This window comes from Oncorhynchus gorbuscha, linkage group LG16 (genome assembly GCF_021184085.1).
Source record: "Oncorhynchus gorbuscha isolate QuinsamMale2020 ecotype Even-year linkage group LG16, OgorEven_v1.0, whole genome shotgun sequence".
Classification (NCBI taxonomy): Eukaryota; Metazoa; Chordata; class Actinopteri; order Salmoniformes; family Salmonidae; genus Oncorhynchus; species Oncorhynchus gorbuscha.
In genome coordinates, this window is record NC_060188.1 from 1,977,133 (window position 1) to 2,001,435 (window position 24,303).

At 41.4% G+C, this 24,303-nt stretch overlaps 1 protein-coding gene across 1 annotated transcript; it reads right to left on the reverse strand.

Annotated features, from left to right (window-relative positions):
* Window positions 1-10: 10 nt before the first annotated feature.
* Window positions 11-18,943, reverse strand: ccnf (cyclin F). The gene is made up of 17 exons (XM_046306219.1): window positions 18,688-18,943; window positions 17,622-17,776; window positions 17,098-17,204; window positions 16,896-16,963; window positions 16,573-16,769; window positions 15,665-15,718; window positions 13,307-13,411; window positions 13,062-13,139; window positions 9,509-9,663; window positions 9,013-9,177; window positions 8,467-8,590; window positions 8,063-8,243; window positions 7,306-7,393; window positions 4,983-5,082; window positions 4,457-4,590; window positions 3,835-4,007; window positions 11-2,908 (listed from the first exon to the last, which is right to left on the reverse strand). The coding sequence occupies exons 1-17, from the start codon at window positions 18,698-18,700 to the stop codon at window positions 2,430-2,432; spliced, it is 2,376 nt and encodes a 791-aa protein (XP_046162175.1). The 5' UTR covers window positions 18,701-18,943; the 3' UTR covers window positions 11-2,429.
* Between the last annotated feature and the right edge of the window lie 5,360 nt (window positions 18,944-24,303).

The following is a 24,303-nucleotide window of genomic DNA, read 5'->3' on the forward strand; positions in this document are numbered from 1 at the left end:
CACATACATCTGCAAGTCCACATGCTTGTTTTAATAGAAATTGATACCGGGTGCACAGAAATATCTTCACAAGTCACTTGATGGTACAATGTAGACAAAAAACAAGCCAAATGTCAACCTTTATGTAGAAAAAGACTTGTCCTTCTTGGAATGAAGCCAAAACCAATCATCCAATTTCAAGTAAAAGGCATATTGTCACAGTTCTTTCTTCCCCCCGCCACATTTACATATGTACATAACAGACCAGGGATATGAGTCTGACCTAACAGTTTTAAAAACATATTTACAGTCACAATCATTTGTGCACAAGGGTTGTGTCTGAAATGGCACCCTATTCCACTGGATGTCATAAGGTGAATGCACCAATTTGTAAGTCGCTCTGGATAAGAGCGTCTGCTAAATGACTTAAATGTAAATGTCTATTCAGTGCCCTACTTTGACCAGAGACCAATGGGGCTGCGGGCAAAAGAAGTGCACTACATATGGAATAGGATGACATTTCAGACGGAGCCCAAGGACTCAGTGTCCTGATGTAGGCATACAGTACTTAACACATCAAGTAATCATTTGCCTTTTAGTGTCTTCACGTCCGTTTCCCCAAAAGGAGGCAATGCAACTCCACTTAATGGAATAACATTAGTAGTTGATTGTTCAAGCATAGAAAACATCACTGTGGAAAAACAAAACACTCCTTATTCAATAGAAGTGCCAGACCTCATTCAAGACGAACCCATTGGGAGAAACGGTGGGCAAAACGAATAGACTTGCTTTGACAAAACTTGTTCGATGTTCTGAACTTCAAATTTCATGTCGCACTGTGCACCTCTTAGTTACTAAAAACTGTGACCTCATTGGTCAATGTTCATGGCTCAATGTTCAGATGACATCACTGATGATTGAACCATAGAAATACAATCTATATCATCTATTATATTTCTAGGGCATCAATTTTAGTGGTTTCTAACAGACAGATGCAATCATGTGCTCTCACCCATGAAATTAGGTGTTATGGGGTCAAAGGTTAGGGGTGGTGGGGATGACTGAAATATTCTGCTTCTACAAAATGTTATGCTGTTTTCAAATACCTTGCTCTAGTTAAAGCTTGTAGAATTGATTTGTTCCTGTAATATAGGTTCTCTCCTGTGCTCCAACTCTAAACAGTACAGTACATGCAGCACATGTACAGTACATACAAAACTATAGCTAAGAATGTATTTCCGTACGCTTGAATTACTATCATATCAGTCTTTACAGGTAAAAGCTATTTACCCACCGATAGTCCCCTCAATTAAGTTTTAAAGTACCTTTGGTATGTGAACAAACAAATGATAAATGGATCAGAGAAAATTCAGACTCAAAATAAGGCTTTAGACTACACAATAGTAGCTATCTAAAGTACAGATCGAGCCTGGAATCCAAACTGAACATGGTTTTGTTTCACTACTCAGTTTGGATCCCAGGCTAGTAGAGTAGCGAACTCCTGACCATTCTGTACAGGCAGTGCATATCAGAATCTCTTCACTGGTATAAACAGGGATTCATGAAACTCCCAACATCAGAAGAGTTGCAGAGAGCAAAACAACAACAAACAAAAAACTGTTGCATTGATTAATAATTGTAATCAAATACAGTCAACAATGCAGGTTGTGGTTCTTTTCACATGTGGAAGACTTCATACAGACATATTTCAAAATGGTCCATGAGGAGTCTTTTTTTTTTTTTTAGGTGGTAGCTGCAATCCTTTGACATCTGAGATAGGTTGTTGTTGCAAAAGTCAATGTGTGAGACCAGCGCGGAACACAATCTGGATCAATGCAATGTAACAAAGTCATGAGGTGGATATTGAAGAGCTGTTCCAATGGTTTTTCAGCTGATGAAGGTAGTCTCACAAATGACACCCTCTTCCCTATGCAGTGCACTACGTTTGAACAGGAATCTAGTCAAAGTAGTGCACTACATAGGGAATAGTGTCATTTGGGATACAAGCGAAGTCTGTGAAATATGAGAGGGAGCCATCTGATCTTTCTCAAGCAGATGTCTGTTTATCCGTGCGGAATGTAACAACATTTTAAAAGTCTGGATTCTGGAGAGACCGTTTGGGTTTGTGTGTAAAGCTTACAACAGGTATTTGTGATCTTACGGCGTTCCAGGAACCAGTGCAGATTTCAGGCCTTCATGGAATGAAGAATATTGTCACCGACAGAAGTACTCCTGGTTCGTGTTCATTAGGGCAGGAACATTTAAACTTTTTCAACAGGAGACAGAAATTATAATTTCTTATTGGACAAGTCCAGGTAGTCCCTTTACTTTTAGGTCTGTTTGTCTTCAGTTCGGTGCCTAATGAACACGACCATGGCAAAAGATGGTGAAGTTGAGGCAGGGTGGTAGAAAATCATCTGAATCCATTCAACGGTGAGTCAAGTCAGTGCTTACAGGCTTAGGAAACCTACACTTGAGGCATATACCACCTCTTCATCCTCCCCTTCCCTCTCCCCTCCGCTGTGAGCTGCTGCGTTCTTCCTCTTTACCTGTTTGCGAGCTGCAGCCCGGGGTCTTTGCACCGGCACCAGGAGGTGGAACCCAGGCAGAGCCACCGTGATGCTGGAGGCGGAGCCTGGAGTGGGGTCCGGAGGCAGCGCCGTGAAGGTGCAGGGCATCAGGAGTGAAGAGGAATTGGAGGAAGGGCTGGCACTCTGGACAGAGGAGTAACCTGAGCTGTGGAAGTCGGTTGTGATGAATGAGGAGAGGGGCTCTCGCAGTCGGCTCCTGGCACTCCCCTCCCCTTCATACTCCTCTTCCTCTTTGTTCCCCTCACAGAAACTGTCATCGTCGCTGGAGAGGGCTCGGCAGTGCAGTTTAGAGTCCTCGGGCTCCGTTGCTAGCTCCAGTGTCATGGCCAGAACAGAGGCTACACAGAAGAAGATACTGTTAGCTTGGCAGCATATCATTCATAGTGAGTGTAGTGACCTCATGTAAACAAAAATCCAACCCATGTCAATTATTAGGACATGATTATATATGTATTGCTATTTGAGGTTGCCAACATATTGCTCACTATGTCTGCTGCAGATAAGAGAACATGAGAAAACGAGTTTTGATCAGTTACGGAAATAAAAGAGCTGAAAATATATTGATCACTATTTATATTTTTTAAGGTGGAAAACAAGCTACGGGAGTTTTGGCGCCAGTAGAGCGGACTAGCGCTAGCGACAGTCAATTATTATTTTTGATTTATTCATTTACAAATCCATACTTCGGAGTCAAATATTGATATAATAATAATCCTTAAATATTGATATACACAACTATTGATTTCCACCCCGTCACTATCAATTATGGATGCCTTAAAAGGAAAACGTCACACAAACTCTTTGTATTTGTTTCATTAGTCCATTGCTGATGTAGTGAAAAACAATTGCGCAATAGATTTCTCAAGATATACAACTTTCAAAATACAGAAATACAGCCGCCGGTACGATGCATTTTGCATCATATGATGCTGCGTTTTGCATGCGTCTGCCTCTGAGCAGTCTGGTCTGTACCCCACATAAGGAGAATGATGTCTGACTATGTCTACCAGTACATAGTGATGTCACTACATCTAGTTCACCAGTTAGAATGGCCAGCATGACACTAGTCTTCCATTAACCCCCATCTCTAGATAGGGCTGGAGTGTATTCATTAGTGCAAGCTTTGCAATGGAAAACAAAAAACAGGCATTTCTTATTGGACACATTCAGGTAGGTCCCTCCCGGTTTGGTTCCCAGTGAATACACCCCTGGTAAAGAGCTGATCATAAATGGTCAGAACTCATAGTTGATACCCTCCACTCACTCTCTCCCTCCTTCTCTCCTTCGCTCTCCTGGTCCCCCTCGTATCCGGAGCATGAGGTGTCCAGGCTCCAGTCCAGCATGTCCCCCACCAGGGTCTCTTCCTGAGTAGACAGCTCAGCCGTGGGTGTGGCCACAAAGCTGCCTCGGTGCACAGGCAAGGACTCCTCCCGTCTCCTGGGGGAGAGAAACAGCATATTTATCCAAGTAAGCTTGGGGTCAAGCTTATTTGTAACCTATTTGATGCTACTGAGTCTTCTTAGTTTAGTTTATTCATCAATGTTTTTTAAATTGTTAATAAAGTCATAAAGGATGACAAAGTTTAATATTTACTTCCATTGTGGTCTAGTGGGCAGATGGTAATTACTCAGTACAGCATAAACAAACAACTTTGGTTTGAAAGCACTTTTTTGGATGAGACCAGCACTGGACAACCACCATAAAAAGGCTACATGAGAGTGGTCACACTTGCCCAATACCAAATTAACCCCTAGCGTTGACAATCTGCCTAGACACTTGGCAAGGATTGGACAGAGGAAAATCCTCCCTGGCCTATAAAAGAGAGCACGGTGGAGCTAATCATTATATTGCTCTCACATTTGAGTGGCTTAACGGTAGTAACCCACCTCTTGCTGTTGCTGGAGGGGGAGGAGAGGAAGGTGTGGATGTCAGCTGGCTGGCCCGTGGGGCTGGGCAGCACCATGTAGGGTTCCACCTCCGGGACCTCCAGGACCTGACACAGCTCCTTGAAATCAATCACCTGGGAGAGAACACAGGTACACCAACACACTGGTTAGGGTAGTGTTAAGTAGGCACGAACTGGAAGACAAAGCTCTTCAACTGAGAGGTACTATCTGAATTTGTCCAATAAGGACATCTTGTTTTTCTTTGCCTAGTGATGGAGGGGACAACATTATATTGATATTTTGACTCCAAATATTGATTTGTAAAAAAGAAAGAACACCTAAGTATTGTGATAATGTCATATTGCGAGGTCCCTGGCAATTCCCATCCCTAGTTTTGCTACGATGTGCACACCACCAGTACAGCCAAAAGGAGAATATCCAGGCCAGCAGCCCAGCACTGTGCACTTCGTCTTGACATACTAGTTTGAAAAAGGCAACGGTCCATGTCAGGAGATGACAAGCTCACCTTTTCTTTGCTGATGTGTTGGTAGGCCTCGTCCTCAAACCTCTGCTTGACACCTGTCAGAGACATTTGCCTGTAGTCTTTGGGTACATCCTTACTGAAGCTGTCAGAGAGAGAGAGAGACAGACAGAGACAGACAGACAGAGACAGAGAGAGAGACAGAGAGAGACAGAAAAGGATGATTAATCATTCAGTCTGTGTTCTCCAACTGTGTAACATCCAATGGGAAATCATCAGTATATGATAGTACTTTGTTTGAAAATTGGACGTTGTCAATAAAGTGCAGTGCCTCCCACTCTTCTGACTCACACAAGTATGGTGCAGGGTGAGTCATCCCCCACACACACACAGTCCTTAGCAAACACACCCTAGGTCCAGCTCCCTCCCACTCACCTTTCGATCCCAGCCGACACCCCACCCCTACGGCCCTCTGCATCAGGGTCACTGTGGCCCTTCGCTAATGATGATCTACGTCGTGGTTAACAGGAGCAGATAGGCTGCGTCCCAAATGGCACCCCACTCCCTACACATTGCACTACCTTGGAAAACATGTGCACTAGGGAATCGGAGACCATTTAGGACATACCAACAAACAACCTGATCTTGTAATCAATACCATTGTCCAATTTGTCTGTCTGCAGCGCTGGCTTGCAACAGTCTAAGAAATCAGCACACTACTTTGTCTTTATAAGTATGTGACTTCATGTGATTTTCTACAGTGTGCTCAAAGAACTGCAGGAGGGAAAACGTAGAACAGCAGGAGCAGCAGTGTGCGGTGAAAGACAAACAGCGGTCGGTGCATTTTACTGGCTTTATAATGAGACAGCAACGGACAGCCCTCCTGCCGGGGACATGAAGGAGAGGGAGGGGGTGAGGGAGATTGTGAGTGGGCGGAGTCTTAACCACCCATGTGGTAAAAACCACCTACCGACAGAAAACCCAGCCTGATCAAAAGGGCTAAGAGGACCAAAACACAACCTTTCATCTCTTCAACTAAAATCACTACGGAGATTGGCATTCCTCACCTGCTGGAAATCACACTCATATTGAAAAGCAGCATGGCATTCATCAGAACTGCTACCTTTCTGACCTGCAGGGGGTTCTACAGTAATGGTGCCCAGAGAACACTTCAGGATTGTAATAATACTGGAGCAGTCCTTTAAATAGCACTTCACATTGACTACTGTGTGTGGATGATGAACCGAGGAATGGAAAAAAAACATCTCTGCAAGTTATATAAAGAGGTCTTCTCACAAACACATTCTCAATAACACACCTGCATGTACGCTAGTGTTGCCTTATTCCCCCTAACGAAGACTACAAGTATAAAAAAAATCTTAAACAAGCTAATGATTTGTTCTAATCATGCGCTGACAGCGCTAATTAGCGACTAGAGAATTAGCACAACTAACCGCCGTCTGTCATTCCCCCATTGCTGCTTCCCAGAATTGTTTTTCTTCCACTAGATAACACAGCCCCAAAGTAAAAATTAGCTATAAACATACAAAATAATTTAAGGATAGGATTGGGCACAAGGTTAGCAGTGTGGTTTCAGGTCTCGTTTTTATTCTTTATTTTTAAATAGGCAGGGTTTATGCCTTTGTGGCTGTGTTAACTAGTAACGGAATGAAAAAGGGAGAACCGCTAATTGCTAGAATACTAATTGATAGCAGGATGGGCTGCTGAGGGACAATGGGGATCTCCAGGAAGAGGGGCTATTGATACTCACCACAGCTAGCCTGCATGCTAACAAGGTTGTTTACTACCACAACCAGTAGGCAAGCTAAAATAGAAACAGCTTGGTTTCAGTCAACAATGAATAGCCACAAAAGCTCTTAGACTACGGCTGGACAATGTGTAAACTTCATAAAACAAGCCAAACTGGCAATTGCAGTATGGAGGATTTTCTTTTCTCTAGTATGTAATTGCTGACATCTTCGAACTATCAGCTTGACACAGATTTGACACCCGAGGTCAAATCTCTCTAGCCAATCAACTTTTACAGTGTATTTGTAGCAGTAGAGTGTGAGGGTTGTGTGTTTTGCTTTCACAGCTATACACCCACCCTCCTCCGCCAATATGCCTCTATCACCTTGGTAACCCTCATGAGAACAAAGTCAAGCCAGCGAGCACCCCTTGTTTGTCAAGATTTGGATTACAAGGGAGAGAAATAGAGGGAACAAATATTGGAGAACGAACAGTACAAGAGACGACAGACTTTCTAACCCAGACTAACATTAGCCCTTGTATCTAGTATGCATATAGAACTGTTTAATAACCGGTTATGGTGATTTCTAGGACGTCCGTGGCATGTATTATAACTTACCACTTGACATAGAGTAGTAAAGTGCAGGGGACCAGGTCCTGCTTGGAGAAGCCTGTATACTCAGCCAGCTGGATGGGCCAGATGGGAGCTGCAATGCAGAGAGGAAGAGCAGGGGTCAAGGCGACACACTAGAGCAGGGGTCAAGGCGACACACTAGAGCATCAAGACTGATATGACGTCCAACTGTTCAACAAATATTAAAATAACGCCTCAGAAGTTTTAATAAGAAGCTGATGAACTAGACTAGGTATTCAAAGGGTGGGTAACAGGGAACTACAGTGTTGCCCCCCCCAAAAAAAATTGGGATTGCAAGAAAATTTGAAAATAATAGGATCCCCAGAAGTTCTGCTGGGAAGAAAAATGGAGTCCCTGCTGAAAAGGTTTGAATACCACTGCTCTAGGGGTGTTTGAAAACCGAGGTCAACAGTGTGTGTGTGTGTGTGTGTGTGTGTGTGTGTGTGTGTGTGTGTGTGTGTGTGTGTGTGTGTGTGTGTGTGTGTGTGTGTGTGTGTGTGTGTCATGTATGGTTACTGAGCAACTCCCTTGGGACTGAGGATACAGCACTTAGATAAATCTCAATTTTGAAGACCACCCCCTCAGAAAGATTTTTTTGTTACACTTCAGTTCGAAGCTGATCAAGTGAATACAGAAATACATCATCGGGGTAGATCACATATCAGTTTGTAGACAGAGTTTAGAAGACAAATGGTCTGTGTCCATGGGATGCAACCGTTGACTGCCTGTTTGCCCGCCTTACCGTAGTGGTGCAGTGCCCGTGTGAGCAGCAGGATGGCGTTGGCCAGGTGGGCTGAGGAGTATGTAGTGAGGGCTGAGTAGAGCAAGGTGAGCTCACACAAGTAGCTGAACAGGTGGACACTGAGCCGCTCTAGGGGTAACAGAGACAGCAGCACCTGGCCGTAGTCCAGCAGAGTGGGAGTCTGCTGAGACAAAACCAAATGATTTGAAGTCATAGAAATAAAAATGACTAGGCAGGACTAAAAGAGAGTTGATCATTTTGAACACCCCCCCACACAAAAAAATATATATATTCACTTCAACAGATGCCTTTAACCCAAGCTGATGAAACGAATACAGATGCCATCATCAGGGCAGACTAAACATGTTGACATAAGATGGGTATAGACTGTTTACTCCGCTCACCCTGATCTTGCCCTCCAGCACAGAGATGACCTCCCCCATCATGCGGACCAGGTCCTCATACTTGTAGGTGTTGTCTGTGAGCCACACCGCCTCCCGGATGGTCAGGATATCCTTACTGATGTACCTAGAGAAGGAGACGTGGGTCTTATTCATTAGGCAGAAAACAGACTGAAACGGGGGGGGGGACCTGAACTAGTCCAGTAAATATAACGCTCGTTTCCGTACAGTCTCATAATTCTGAGCATTGAAAACCCCTCAGAAAGATGTTTTGTTGCACTTGAGCACCCGCCTTTAGCTAAAGCTGATCCAGTGAATACAGAAGTACTGTACATCGGGGCAGACTACATAGAGGATAAAATACTGACTAGTTTGTATCATGCTTAGGGTTGCAAAAATCCAGCTACTTTCCCAAAATCAGGAAGGAATAAGCAGGATGAAACATTCCCAACCAGGATTTGTGGAAAACCTGGGCATTTTGGGAAAATTACAGGAACGTTCCAACCCGAATGATGCTACATCCACCTCCAACGTTTTTCTGTCTCGTACCGCGTGCAGACGACCATGCAGGCGATGCCCAGCAGCTGCAGGCGGGCCTTGGGCACGGAGCGCAGGGCCAGGTAGCGGTCCACACAGCCCACCGTCACGTGGAGGGTCAGGCTGGAGAAGTCCTTCATGGTGGTTACCTCCACCAACCAGTCCACCAGGATGTATCTAGAGAGAGATGAATACTGTTATGTACCTAGAGAAGGGGGGACACACGAAAGATAAACACTAATGTACCTAGTGAGGGGAGAGGAGAGGCACAGGAGAGAGAGATTAATGTTATGTACCTAGAAAAATGTTAGTAAATAGCATATGTATTTTTACCTATATTTTACTAGGCAAGTCATTAAGAGTGCTTAGAATTTTGAAAGCCCCTTCAAATAAAGAATCTTTTCCCTTAACGCGAGCCATTAACCAAAATTTATAAAACAACACAATTGGTACGAAGTCAAGTGATCTTCAGTGTGGGTACAGTCAGTTCCAGACCAAACCAGGTTACCTCATGGTGTCGTTGATGCCCTGTCGGAGCACCTCCTCCGCCCTGCGTCGGGGCACGGGGGGACAGGAGCGAAACAGCTGGGCCACAAGGTCGGCACAGGCCCTCTGCTCCAGACCCAGCGGGTTGTCACTGCTGCACACCTTGGCCAGGGACAGCTGGAAGCGTGCACACACAGAGAGAGAAAGGGTCAAAGGGCACAGGTCAAAAGTCATGCCAGGCTTGCCAAGCAAGCTCCACAGGAGGGAGAATGTTGTTTTTTTAAACACCACCTGTGCTCAGTAACATCCTCAATGATTAATCCACTTTAAATGGTTGGGAGAATAAACAAAACCATAGATTTTGTCTGTGTGGATTTGGGCTGCCTGTTCTTGTCAACGGCTACATTATCATGTCTATGCCATTGGAGAGATATAGACACACAACCGTACAAAAGTTTGGGGGTCACTTAGAAATGTCCTTTTTATTCAGTCAAGAGGTTCGAAATAATGATTTGTACTTCAAACTTGGCTTTGTCAAAGAATCATCCATTTGCAGCAATTACAGCCTTGCAGACCTTCAGCATTCTAGTTGACAATTTGTTGAGGTAATCAAAAGCGGTTTCACCCCATGCTTCCCGAAGCACCTCCCACAAGTTGGATTGGCTTGATGGGCACTTCTTATGGTCAAGCTGCTCCCACAACAGCTCAATAGGGTTGAGATCCAGTGACTGTGCTGGCCACTCCATTATAGACAGAATACCAGCTGACTGATTCTTCACTAAACAGTTATGGCATTGTTTGGAGCTGTGCTTTGGGTCATTGTCCTGTTATGTGAGGAAATTGGCTCCAATTAAGCAACGTCCACAGGGTATGGCGTTGCAAAATGGAGTGATAACCTTCCTTCTTCAAGATCCCTTTAACCCTGTACAAATCTTCCACTTTATCAACACCAAAGCACCCCCAGACCATCACATTGCCTCCACCATGCTTGACAGATGGCATCAAGCACTCCATCTTTTCTGCATCTCACAAATATTATTTGTCATCAAAACACCTCAAACTTAGATTAGTTTGTCCATAACTTTTTTTCCAATCTTCCTCTGTCCAGTGTCTTTGTTCTTTTATCCATAGTAATCATTTCCTTTTAATTGGCCAGTCTGAGATATGGCTGAGAAGGCCAGCATCCTGAGTCGTCTCTTCACGGTTGGATGTTGAGACTGGTGTTTTGCAGGTATTATTTAATGAAGCTGCCAGTTGAGGACTTGTGAGGCATCCGTTTTTCAAACTAGACACTAATGTATTTGTCCTCTTGCGCAGTTGTGCACCGGGGCCTCCCACTCATTCTATTCTCATCGGGGTCCGTTTATGCTACTCTGTGAAGGGAGTAGTACACAGAAATGTACGAGATGTTCAGGTTCTTGGTAATTTCTCGCATGGAATAGCCTTAATTTCTCAGAACAAGTATAGACGAGTTTCAGAAGAAAGTTTTGTTTCTGGCCATTTTGAGCCTGTAATTGAACCCACAAATTATGATGCTCCAGATACTCAACTAGTCTAAAGAAGGACAGTTTTATGGCTTCTTTAAATCAGGACAACAGTTTTCAGCTGTGCAAACATAATTGCAAAAAAGGTTGTCTAATGATCAATACGCCTTTTAAAATCACAACGTGGCATTGGAACACAGGAGTGATGGTTGCTGATAATGTGCCCCTGTACACCTATGTAGATATTCCATATAACAGTTGGCTTTTTTAAAAGCCATTTCCAGCAATAGTAGTAATTTACAACATTAACAATGTCTACACTGTATTTCTGATCGATTTGATGTGATTTTAATTAACAAACCTTTATTGCTTTTCTTTCAAAAACAACAAATATTTAAATGACCAACTTTAGAATGGTAGTGTGTGTGTGTATATATATATATCACACTCAGCAAAACAAACAAAAAAAGTCCCCTTTTCAGGACCTTGTCTTTCAAAGATAATTAGTAAAAATCCAAATAACTTCACAGATCTTCATTGTAAAAGGTTTAAACACAGTCTCCCATGCTCGTTCAATGAACCATAAACAATAAATGAACATGCACCTGTGGAACAGTGCTTAAGACACTAACAGCTTACAGACGGTAGGCAAATAAGGTCACAGTTATGAAAACCGAGGACGCTAAAGAGGCCTTTCTACGGACTCTGAAAAACACCAAAAGAAGGATGCCCAGGGTTCCTGCTCATCTGTGTGATAGGCATGCTGCAAGGAAGCATGAGGACTGCAGCTGTAGCCATGGAAATAAATTGCAATGTCCATACTGTGAGAAACCTAAGACAGTGCTACAGGGAGACAGGACAAACAGCCGATTGTCCTCGCAGTGGCAGACCACGTGTAACAACACCTGCACAGGATCTGTACATCACACCTGCAGGACAGGTCCAGGACGGCAACAACTGCCCGAGTTACACCAGGATGCACAATCCCTCCATCAGTGCTCCGACTGTCTGCAATAGGCTGAGAGAGGCCGGACTGAGGGCTTGTAGGCCTGTTGCAAGGCAGATCCTAACCAGACATCACCGGCAACAACGTCACCTATGGGCATAAACCCACCGTCACAAGACCAGACAGTTTTGTCTCACCAGGGGTGATGGTCGGATTCGCGTTTATCATCGGAGGAATGAGCGTTACACTGAGGCCTGTACTCTGGAGCGGGATCGATTTGGAGGTGGAGGGTCCGTCATGGTCTGAGGGGCGGAGTCATAGCATCATCAGACTGAGCTTGTCGTCAATGCAGGCAATCTCAACGCTGTACGTTACAGGGAAGACATCCTCCTCCCTCATGTGGCACCCTGCCTGCAGGCTCATCCTAAAAATGACCCTCCGGCATGACAATGCCACCAGCCATACTGCTCATTCTGTGCGTGAATTCCTGCAAGACAGGAATGTCAGTGTTCTGCCATGCCAGCAAAGAGCCCGGATCTCAATCCCACTGAGCACACCTGGGACCTGTTGGATCAGAGGGTAAGGGCTAGGGGCATTCCACCCCAGAAATGTTTGGGAACTTGCAGGTGCCTTGGTGGAAGAGTGGGGTAACATCTTACAGCAAAAACTGGCAAATCTGGTGCAGTCTGTGAGTAGGAGATGCATTGCAGTACTTAATGCAGCTGGTGGCAACACCAGATACTGACCGTTACACTTTATTTTGACCCCCCTTTGCTCAGCAACACATTCAATTTCTGTTCGTCACATGTCTGTGGAACTTGTTCAGTTTATGTCTCAGTTGTTGAATCTTGTTATGTTCATACAAATATTTACACATGTTAAGTTTGCAGAAAATAAACGCAGTTGACAGTGAGAGGACATTTATTTTTTTGCTGATTATACACACACCCATTCAAAAGTTCGGGGTCACGTAGACATTTCATTGTTTTTGAAAGAAAAACATATTTTTTTGTCCATTCAAATATCAATTACAGTGTAGACGTTGTTGATGTTGTAAATGACTATTGTAGCTGGAAACAGCTGATTTTATATATAAACAATCAGAATTGGCCTGCCTCTGTAAACAAAGCCAAATAGACACACACCTGTGCTTCCCAGCATCCTTTGGCTGCGTAGTCCCTGAGCGTGCGTATGAACTGGAGATACCTGCCTGGGTCCGCCATCTGAGAAGACAGCACAGGACCACAGTAAGTTATGAGGTAGTTGTTTGACTAACATCAACACAACAGGGGTTTTATATCACATTTTACACCCTTTAACTACACAACATACATTGTAACATTAACAAAGCCTTTTGAGATGTGGAGAACCAGAGAGAAGGGAAACTCACTGCGGTTTTACGGTTATGTTCCCAAAGCAGGTAAGCGCTCTGTAGACAGCCCGACTGAGAAGACTCTTCAAGTAGTGTCAGGGCCTCGGCGCGCTTGTCGTCCTCCTGAAACACACAGATTTAACCATGTTTCAATAGTCAGTGTTTCAAACAGCACATTAAATACTCCTCTCTATCCAGCCCAAGGCCTACTGAATATGTAACAGGGTTCTGAGTATGCAGAACCTTGTTACATATCTGTTTCACAATTCCTGACATTTAATCCTAGTAAAAATTCCCCATCTTAGGTCAGTTTAGATCACCACTTCATTTTAATAATGTGAAATGTCAGAATAGTAGAGAAAATTATTAATTTCAACTTTTAATTTCTTTCATCACATTCCCAGAGGGTCAGAAGTTTACATACACTCAATTAGTATTTGGTAGATTTGCCTTTAAATTGTTTAACTTGGGTCAAACGTTTCTGGTAGCCTTCCACAAGCTTCCAACAATAAGTTGGGTGAATTTTGTCCCTTCCTGACAGAGCTGGTGTAACTGAGTAAGGTGTGTAGGCCTCCTTGCTCACACACACTTCTTCAGTTCTGCCCACAAATGTTCTATAGGATTGAGGTCAGGGCTTTGTGATGGCCACTCCAATACCTTGACTTTGTTGACCTTAAGCAATTTTGCCACAATTTTTTTTTTTTTTTTTGGTCTATGTCTGTTCAGTGAGTTCTCATTGGGAAACAATATTTTCACTTGTTTTCAGTTCCTACCGCTTCCACTGGATGTCACCAGTCTTTGGAATTTGGTTGAGGTTATTCCTTTGTGCAATGAAGAAGTACAGCCATCTAGGAACTGCGTAACAATGTTGAGTTACGCAAGACTTGAAAAGTAGCGTTGGTTTGTTGTCTTCCTGTATTGAATACAGAGTCTTCAATTTGATCGATTATTAACGTTTAAAAATACCTAAAGTTGTATTACAAAAGTAGTTTGAAATGTTTTGGCAAAATTTACAGGCAACTTTTGAGATATTTTGTAGTGACATTGCGCAAATTGGAAGCTGTTTTTTTCTGGATCAACCTGCCGAATACATTTACATTTTGGATATATATGGACGGAATTAATCGAACAAAAGGACCAATTGTGATGTTTATGGGACATATTGGAGTGCCAACAAAAGAAGCTGGTCAAAGGTAAGGCATGTTTTATTTCTGCGATTTGTGTAGCGCCTGCAGGGTTGAAATATGCTACTCTTTGTTTACTGTTGTGCCATCATCAGATAACAGCTTCTTATGCTTTCGCCGAAAAGCCTTTTTAAAATCTGACATGTTGGCTGGATTCACACTGATTGTAGCTTTAATTTAGTATCTTACATGTGTGATTTAATGAAAGTTTGATTTTTATATAATTTTATTTGAATTTGCCGTGCTGCATTTTCGCTGGCTTTTGGCCAAGTGGGACGCAAGCGTCCCCTATCCTAGAGAGGTTAACTTCCTGATGTCTTCATTGTTTGTACAGATGAACGTGGTACCTTCAGGTGTTTGGAAATTGCTCCCAATGATGAACCAGACTTGTGGAAGACTACAAAAAAATGTCTGAGGTCTTCACTGATTTCTTTAGATTTTCCCATGATGTCAAGCAAAGAGTCACTGAGTTTGAAGGTAGGCCTTGAAATACATCCACAGGTACACCTCCAATTGACTCAAATGATGTCCATTAGCCTATCAGAAGCTTCTAAAGCTATGACTTCATTTTCTGGAATTTTCCAAGCTGTTTAAAAGCACAGTCAACTTAAAGTAAGTAAACCTCTGAACCACTAGAATTGTGATACAGTGAATTAAGTGAAATAATCTGTCTGTAAACAATTGCTGGAAAAATTACGTGTTACGCAAAAAGTAGATGTCCTAACCGTCTTGCAAAAACTATAGTTTGTGAACAAATTTGTGGAGTGGTTGAAAAACGAGTTTTAATGACTCCAGACTAAGCGTACGTAAACTTCCGACCTCAACTGTACACACACACACACATAACAACCCTTGAATGTCAGAAAGTCATCAAGGATTGTTGGTATGTAAAATTATTACTGAAACAAAGCTGCTTTAAAAGATCCATGTGGGTTCATGGGAGAGCAGAAACAATGAGGTGCGTAGCGAGCAATCATTAAGTGAAGAAGAGGGAGAAAACATTTATCCTGACTGGGCTGATGATGAGCAGGGCTGCCTAGAAGGTGACAGTGTCTTCACAGCCTCATCAGAAACTAACGAACTGTGTTTTGGTTTGGTTACCATAGAAATGGATGACTGCTGTCACTACAAAAATCACCACACTAACGCCTCTGCCTTTCTGGAAGACTTCCAGTGGTGTGTGTACACTTACATCAAAAAGCTGGAGGACTCTGGCCAGACAGTGCAGCAACGTACCCCTCCTCTCCTACAAATAAATAAAAAACAGCAAAATGTGAAAATGTAGCCTAATGAAAGCATTGTTAGAGCGCAACCTTATAGTCTACAAAACAATTTTTTATAGAAACATTGGATTTTTAATTCAAGTCCATTCATTCCATTGAGCAAAGATAGGCTTGTCTATTTATAAAAATCTACAAAACAGAGGTGATGCATGCAGGGCAACACAAGAGAGGACAGGAAAAAAACAGGCTATAAGGGGTGGAACTTTTGGTCAGAAATAAAAGGGGGGCGAGACACAGCGTTGCACAAAGCAGCATAAGTTTCTCCCCATTTCTCTTCATTACCAAGGTCCTGTTGGCCTTCAGCAGACTTTTTTGGTGGCAACATGTTTCCGAATCAACCTCTCCTTTATTCCCATGCAGTGTGATGCCTACATTTTAGTAATTTAGCAGACACTCTTACCCAGAGTGACTTACAGAAGCAATTAGGGTTAAGTGCCTTCCTCAAGGGCGCAGTCACCTAGTCGGCTCGGGGATTCGAACCAGCGACCTTTCAGTTACTGGCACAACCCTCTTAAAACCCTAGGCTACCTGCCGCCTTTACACATCTTATCAGTGTTGATATCAGTGTTGATAATGGATGGAAAGCTCTGAGTGAATAAACCAGGAAGGCACAACCATAGAAACAGATTCAACATTACTCATTATATTTCTATGGGTAAAACAGCCCTCTAATTTGTATCCAGGGTATTGTACTAAATGTGTGTTTTTCCAATAGAAACCAAGGGAAAGGACAGTGATGGTTGCCGAGGTTGGCTTTGTCTATGGCTGCCCATCTCCCCAGCCAAGCTCAACCAGGCCTAGCCTGGTAAACACTTACCACGTTGGTTTCACACTCCGCCTTGAGCCTGTCAAACACCACAGCCTTGCAGCAGCTCCCAGTGGGGGACCAGGGCGGGCGGATGAACACCCAGATGAAGGGGTCGGCGGTAGGGGAACGCAGGCTCTCCGCCAGGCTGAAGAACTGGGATGCCTTCCGGCCGCACACGTCGGCACGCCCTTCATCACTCAGCAACGCTGGGACAGAGAAGAGGGTGATTATTATGCAGGAATTAATTAAGTGATTTGGTCAATGTCAATCACCGAGCAACCTCATAACCAATTCAAAGAGAAACAATGGATGACAAGTGCAGTGAGACTTACGTCCTTCATTGTACAAATATGCAATCCCTAGTTTCACAGCTGCCTCGAAGTTCCCCTTCTCTGCGGCCCTGAAAGAGGACACAGAAACCGAGAAACATATTAGGGTATGTATGCACACTTTCAGTCTCCCTCATGTGAAACTGACATTGGAAGATGTACAGAGTCGAGGTCAGGGTTTGGGTGTGGGAGGAGTCCATCCTACCTCTCAAAGAGCCAGACTGTGTTGGGGGATGGCCAGGTATCCCTGAAACTGACCCGGGCCCAAACACTAGAGTGGTTATCAATGATGTCACGGAGCTGAGAGTGTACCTGGGAGATAACCAAATGCCTTAGTTAGCCTCCAACATGGCAATCCTCCATGCATGTTCAAAATATTCTTCTTCCTTTCAATAACTGAGTAAACATAACCTTATACATGCTAAAGGAGGAGTATACAGGAGGAGACTGATACACATTGTGACTCACCAATTCAGGTGGTGACAAGATGTTCAGAAGAGACTCTCTCAAATTATGTTTACTCCCTAGGCTGTTCAATTGTTAGAGAGTGTGTGTGTGTGTTTTAGATGTGTGTGTTCACGTCTTTAACTTACAGGGACCAGAAGTACCCACAATAATAGCAAACAAACCTAAATTTGGTTCAGGTTAACGTTAAGGAAAATTGGATTTTGAATGGGACTGAATTGTATATCTCCACAAGATTAGTGTGTGTGTGTTTGTGAGACTCACAGCTCTGACAGCCAGCAGATCCTCAGCAGAGAGGCATTGGAGAACACACAGAAGCACCTCTTCGGGAAGAGACAGCAGTGTTAGGGCTGGAACACGCTTACGGACCCGCTTCCGTGCTGGAACCGTGAAGCATTTGGAACAACGACAGTGTAGCACTAAAGATGAGAGAGAGAGGGAGAAGTATACTTTTTTTTATTTATCACTCTTGCCATTTTAGATACAGATACCCATCAACGGTAAAAAACCTCCATCTTACCAACTCAACTGACCCTCCAAATAAACTAACTCCTACTCACACAGTGCCCCCATACATTTAGTCTCCAACTGTGGGACACCGTTTATTACTGACATTGTTTCATACACTGTTTATTCAATAGTATTTGTTTACAGTTCTCATCTATATGCTGCACAAGAGACAGTAATTCCCACCTGAAAGTCAGTTTACGTTTGCTACAGCTTGCTGGCTCAAACTAAATCAAATTAGGCAAAAGTGACCCAGTTAGATGTATATATTATAAATGTTATGATATATCGGTAGTTATAACCAATGGAATCTATTTTGACTAATTAGCTTGCCAAGTTCTGGCTAATGTTTGAGTTCAGTTTAACTCAGCGCCCAAATTTCCCTCCTCAAAACTAGGTACATTTAACATCAACTGTAAAGCTTCTTAGATTTAAATCCCAAAAAGTTAATTATCTATTTGCGGGGCTTTCAAAACCACACAAATGTAATGACTTTACAACGTAGTTAACTATGATATAAATGTTACGAATGCTTTAGTTTCAAATAAGGCACATTTATAACGTTAGCCACTGAACTAACGACTGGCTCTAGTACTGGCACCAAGCTGTGTACCAGTAGCTAGCTGACTAGCCGGCCATCATTACATCAGCAAACCATAACAGATAGCTAGCTAGCAGGCTAGTTAGCTGCTAACGTTATCAAGTCAGCTATCTACTGTAGCTATAACTTTCACGCTATCCACTCTCACACAATGCAAGTTTTCTAACCTAACGTTTACATGTTCGATGGCACACCGTAGCTAATTGAGTCGGAGATACTTACCGCTTACTTTCATTTCGTGGAGAGATCACCTTAAATACCGCAAGCTCCCTAGCGTTAAAGTTGCGCAACCACAAAGCTGGCAGTGAACAAAATACGAGTAAATATAACTTGTGTTATAAACTATGGTAATTCCAATGAATTATAAATTTGTCTAATTCAAAAAGACAGCTTGAGAGCGCTGTCTGGCTAGATGGGATGTTGTGAAATTAATAGCATGAATTCAAATCCATGCATGCATCCCTCTCAACTTTTGAGATCCTCCCAAAATTGGCTAAGCACCGCCCGCGCGCAGAGTTTAAACATCAACTTCGATTTCATTGGCGAAAAACGAGTACGCCCAGCTATTATCTAACGAGCTTCCGATTCGTCTAGGAGAAGAGCGACAACTTCGATTGGTTTGTCGATACAAATAATTAAATAAAGACCACTGATTGGATAATATGAAACCATTTTCGAAGTACGCGCTTCCAAATTGATACATTTTATTGGTAAAAGGGGTAACCAAACACGATGACGTCGGCCGGCGCCCGGCCTCTTGGATTGAAACTTGGGATATGTTTTTGGCTTATATCCAAATGTATTGATAGTGAGTGTGTTACTACAAATATTTGTACTACTCCCCTCACAGACCATAAGGCTATTTACATTGATATCAAAATATTTACCCCTGATACAAACCTTGGTAGAGCATCCTACTGGAAGCTAAATAACTCATTATTAAATAATGATATAGTTACATTTGAGGTTAAAGATCTGCTCTCACACTTTTGGGAAAGGGCTTGTGAAGAAAAATCTTATTGCAAGAACTGGGAGCTCTTTAAATTTGAGGTGTCCAAATATCTTAGAAAATATGGTAGTAATCTTGCTAAGACCAGAAGAGCTGAGGAGGAAAAGGTGATCATTAAGATAACTTCCCTTTCTCAGAGGTCCCCAGCTGACCTCTTGGGGGAGGAGAAGATGGAACTAATTGAGTTACAAAATAAACTGGATAATATATATAAATTAAAAGCAGAAGGAGCCTTTATTAGATCTAGGAAAAAAAATGGATTGAGGAGGGAGAACAGAATTCATCCTATTTCTTTAGACTTGAGAAATTTCACTCTAAAAATAACACTATCCATAAGTTAAACATTGATGGTGTTATTACAGATGACCAAAAATTAATCGCTAAATACTGCAGCAATTTTTACAGAAAATTGTATAGCTCTACGTACTGTCAGGAATCCACAGATATGTTTTTTAACTCACTGAATAATGTTCACTCTATCAGTGATAGAATCTAAACAGTGTGATGAACCCATCAAAGTTGAAGAGATTATAGAGTCTATCAAACATCTAAAGAACAATAAATCACCAGGTGTTGATGGAATTACATCAGAATTATTTTCTGAACAAGTAGCTCCCTTCCTATTCAAAGTCTTTTTAGAGAGGATTAAAAACAATGTTCTCCCTCCTACAATGAGTCAGGGGTTAATAACACTGATACCTAAGCCTCAAAAAGAAGTGCTGCTCATCGATAACTGGCGTCCAATTTGTCTTCTTAATAATGACTATAAGATATTAGCCTCACTACTTGCAAAAAGAATTAAAGAAGTTCTGGATGCAATCATTGATGAAACACAGTCTGGCTTCATGAGGAACAGACATATTTCTAACAATGTCAGACTAGTATTAGACATACTTGACTACTCAGACCTAATAACTGAGGATAGCTTCATATTATTTTTAGATTTTTATAAAGCATTTGACACTGTAGAGCATCAGTTTCTCTTCCACTCCCTTGAGAGACTTGGCTTTGGGGATTTTTTCTGTAAGGCTATTAAGACTCTCTATGCAAATGGAAACAGCTCTATCAAATTTAAATATGGCACCTCACCTATATTTGAGTTAAAGAGAGGAATTAGGCAAGGTTGTCCTATCTCTCCGTACCTGTTTTTATTAATCACCCAACTTCTTGCAAATTCTTTAAATAATAGTCCTGTACAAGGTATTTCCATAGCTGGTAAAGAAATTATTATAAGCCAGCTGGCTGACGATACTACACTTTTTCTGAAAGACGCTAACCAAATTCCCATATCGATCAATGTGATACAATCCTTTTCCAAAGCGTCTGGTCTATATCTTAACATTAAGAAATGTGAACTCATGGCTGTCAAAGATTGTGTGACACCTTCATATTATGGTATTCCAGTAAAAGAATAACTTACATATTTAGGCATAACCATTACAAAGGATCAGAAGTCTAGAGGCTTACTAAATTTTAACCCTCTTATTAAAAAAACCAGAAGAAACTAAATCAATGGCTACAGAGGGACTTATCTTTAAAAGGTAGAGTCCTAATAACCAAGGCTGAAGGTATCTCTAGACTAACATATGGTGCTCTATCTTTATATCTTGACCGTAAAATAAGCAAGGAGATAGACCAGATGCTTTTCAACTTTCTTTGGAGAAACCGTACCCATTACATTAGCAAAACTGTTGTAATGAACACTTATGAGAATGGTGGACTGAATTTTCTGGATTTTACTACTTTAAATAATACTTTCAAGATCAATTGGATAAAACAATTCCTAAGAAGACCCACTTCTATCTGGAATTTTATTCCTCATCATGTCTTCTCTACTTTTGGTGGCCTTAACTTCATGTTGTTTTGCAATTATAATATTGACAAAGTTCCAGTGAAACTTTCTGCTTTTCATCGGCAGGTTTTCTTGTCATGGTCCTTAATTTATAAACACAATTTTTCTCCACACAGATATTATATATGGAATAATCGGGATATATTGTATAAAAATACCTCTCTGTTTTTAGAATATTGGAGAGCCAACTGGTAAATGCAGAGGTCTTTTACTCAGTTATAAAGAATTCTTATCACTTTACAAGGTCCCTGTAACACCTAAAGATTTTGCAATTGTTTTAGATGCCATTCCCTCAGGTGTTGCTATGTTATTCAGGAACATGTCAAGACCTGACCCTCAGAGCCTACCTTCTATTGACCCTGTTGACTCATCAGTAGGAAAGATTTGTTTCTCTTTTGGTCCATTCAACAACAGAGCGATACGATCCTTGTTTCAGCAGGATGTTGTATCTATACCTTATGTCATGCCTTATTGGAATGGATTTATTGATAATATCTGTTGGAAAAAAGTTTGGATGTTGCCACAAACATACCTACTTGTTAACAAAATTAAGGAAGTTTTCTTTAAAATTATTCATAAATATTATCCTGCCAACCACTATATGAAGAAGTTTAAGGAAAACATCAACTCAAATTGCTCCTTTTGTAATGACCACCCAGAAACAGTTGTGCATCTTTTTTTGGCATTGTATGCATGTAAGAAAACTGTGGCAAGACATCAGTAGGTTTATAATTGAACACATTTATGAAGATTTTACACTATTGTGGAGAGATGTTCTGTTTGGATTCTTTACATACAATAGAAATAAGCGGAATCATTTTTATGTAATTAATTTCATTATTCTTTTGGCCAAATTTCATGTACACAAATGTAAATTTACAAACAGAAAACCACATTTTCGTACCCTACAAAAATAAATTGAACTGTATTTTAAGACGGTTAAATGCTCTACTAACAAAAAAGCTGTTAGAATTGTAAGTATATGCATGTCCCTTAAGGTCCTTGTGTAATTGTAATGTGATATTGTACCCCCTAGCTCGATTGTCCATTGTTTGTAATCTATGTATGCTTGTGTTCCCTCATGTGCTTTATGTATTGATTTGATATTTAAAAAAATAAAAAATAAACATTTTTTTTTTTAATTAAAAAATTGTTTTAATTAAAAAAGAAACTTGGGATATGTAGTAGTCATAATTTACGTTTTAAACGTACCATATTTAAAGAGACATTAACAAGAAAATACAATATCACTCGAGATAATTAATTTAATAAAAACATATTTCTTAAAAATGTTTATGGTGTAATTGCTATTAATTACAATTTTACATAGCTATGGGAGCGGTTGCAATTTACAGAATTGTTACCTGGAGGAAAAGGGAGGGTCATGCTTTTTCAGTTCTAGTAAGGGAGAGGGTTTAGTATTTTTGTTTTTTATGTAACATTTGTTTGCATGAACTAGGCCTACTGATGTCCTGTTCAGTTTGAGAGCGAGAGCCTGAAGATGAAAAGGAGGATCAGAGGTAAGCGTGCTACTGCTATAATTGTTTTGAATAAAAACTAAATGTTTCATTGCCCATAATGAAGCTATTTATCCGAGTCATTGACCTCACAATAAGCCATACTTGAGTCATTTGCATAACTGGACAGCGCATGGGTGCCTTAAGTAGGCTAATTCGAGAAGGCCTAATTCATTTAAACATTCTTCATTTTAATTTGACTTTAGGCTACTAACAACAAGAGGGCTTTTTGTTGAAGCCTATTTATTTCTATTCCTATTCCTATTGACAGACTAAATCATAGTCTACTATCCATAGATTTTGTCAGACAATTTGTTCCGTCACCATGCACACCTTAAATGTCTCAGTGAAGGGCTTGGTGTGTTAAGGTAAAACCAGGAAGTGTTATGTGAGAGAATGTGAGGGTACTGTGGCTTTAAAAAAAGAAAATGGCTAAAAGCAGAGGCCTACCCCTTGTTAGCGAAATATTTAAAAAAATCAACAAAATGATGAATCTCATTATATAAAGAGCTCTATAACGACGCTTTCGTCCTGTCTTTCTGGGGAAAGACGTGACTCTGATGCATATGGGATATCTTTCGTTTGTCTCTATGACATTCAGAGCCTGCGCTACAACCTTCTATAGCCGAGGAGACAAAAAATGTACTTTGCTTGGGAAGTAATGTGTGATTCTGTCACTATCAATTGACGTTCAACATTTCAACAGGGTATTAAACAACATACTAACTCCAAATCAGTAAGGAGCAAGCCAGCTAGCCTAAGAAGGAAGGAAAATGAATTATTTTAGGCTATATTATTATTATTTCAAGACTATAGCCTGCCATTTAAGAAATCAATTGTGAAGCATTTGTGACACGCTGGCAGGAGCGCTCAGCATTTCAACACATCAACAGACCCTAACATGCCTACACATTTTGCATTTAGGCTGTATAAAAGTAAATGATTTACTTAGAATTAAATAATAATGAAACAAAAAAATGCCTTATTAGACTATACAGTAATTCTACAGTGACTTTTGAATTCACTTTTAGAAACACAAGTTTGGCCAGTCTTTGGTTTGAAGATCATGCACTGAGCTATGCGTGCCTAGTTTGTTAATTTAGCCTTAGCTGATGCTCTTATATTCCCATGCCCTAATCAGTCAACACAAATATATTTTGTAACAACAATGTCATGGAATAAAATAGAATAAATTAGAAAACTATTGTATCCCAAATGAAAAGAAGTTACAAGTGCATATAGGTCTACCAGTTGATATGCGGCTGCTGTGTTAAAACATTTATGTATTTTTCTCAAATTCATTGATGATCAGACACTACAGTCATAACTGGTTCTGTTGAGCAACATTTTTACAGTACTAGACAACTTCAGCACTGTTCCAGACTGAGACTATCCTCTTTCTTAACAATAGCCTGTACAGATGTCAAAACGTGTCAGTGTTGCAGCATGCACTCATTCCT

Coding starts and splice junctions, on each gene's coding strand:
- ccnf (XM_046306219.1), bottom strand. Junction 13,140..13,306: donor AACATAACCGTAAAACCGCA/GTGAGTTTCCCT, acceptor CTGTCTTCTCAG/ATGGCGGACCCAGGCAGGTA. Junction 8,244..8,466: donor TGCTGGAGGGCAAGATCAGG/GTGAGCGGAGTA, acceptor TTGTCTCAGCAG/ACTCCCACTCTGCTGGACTA.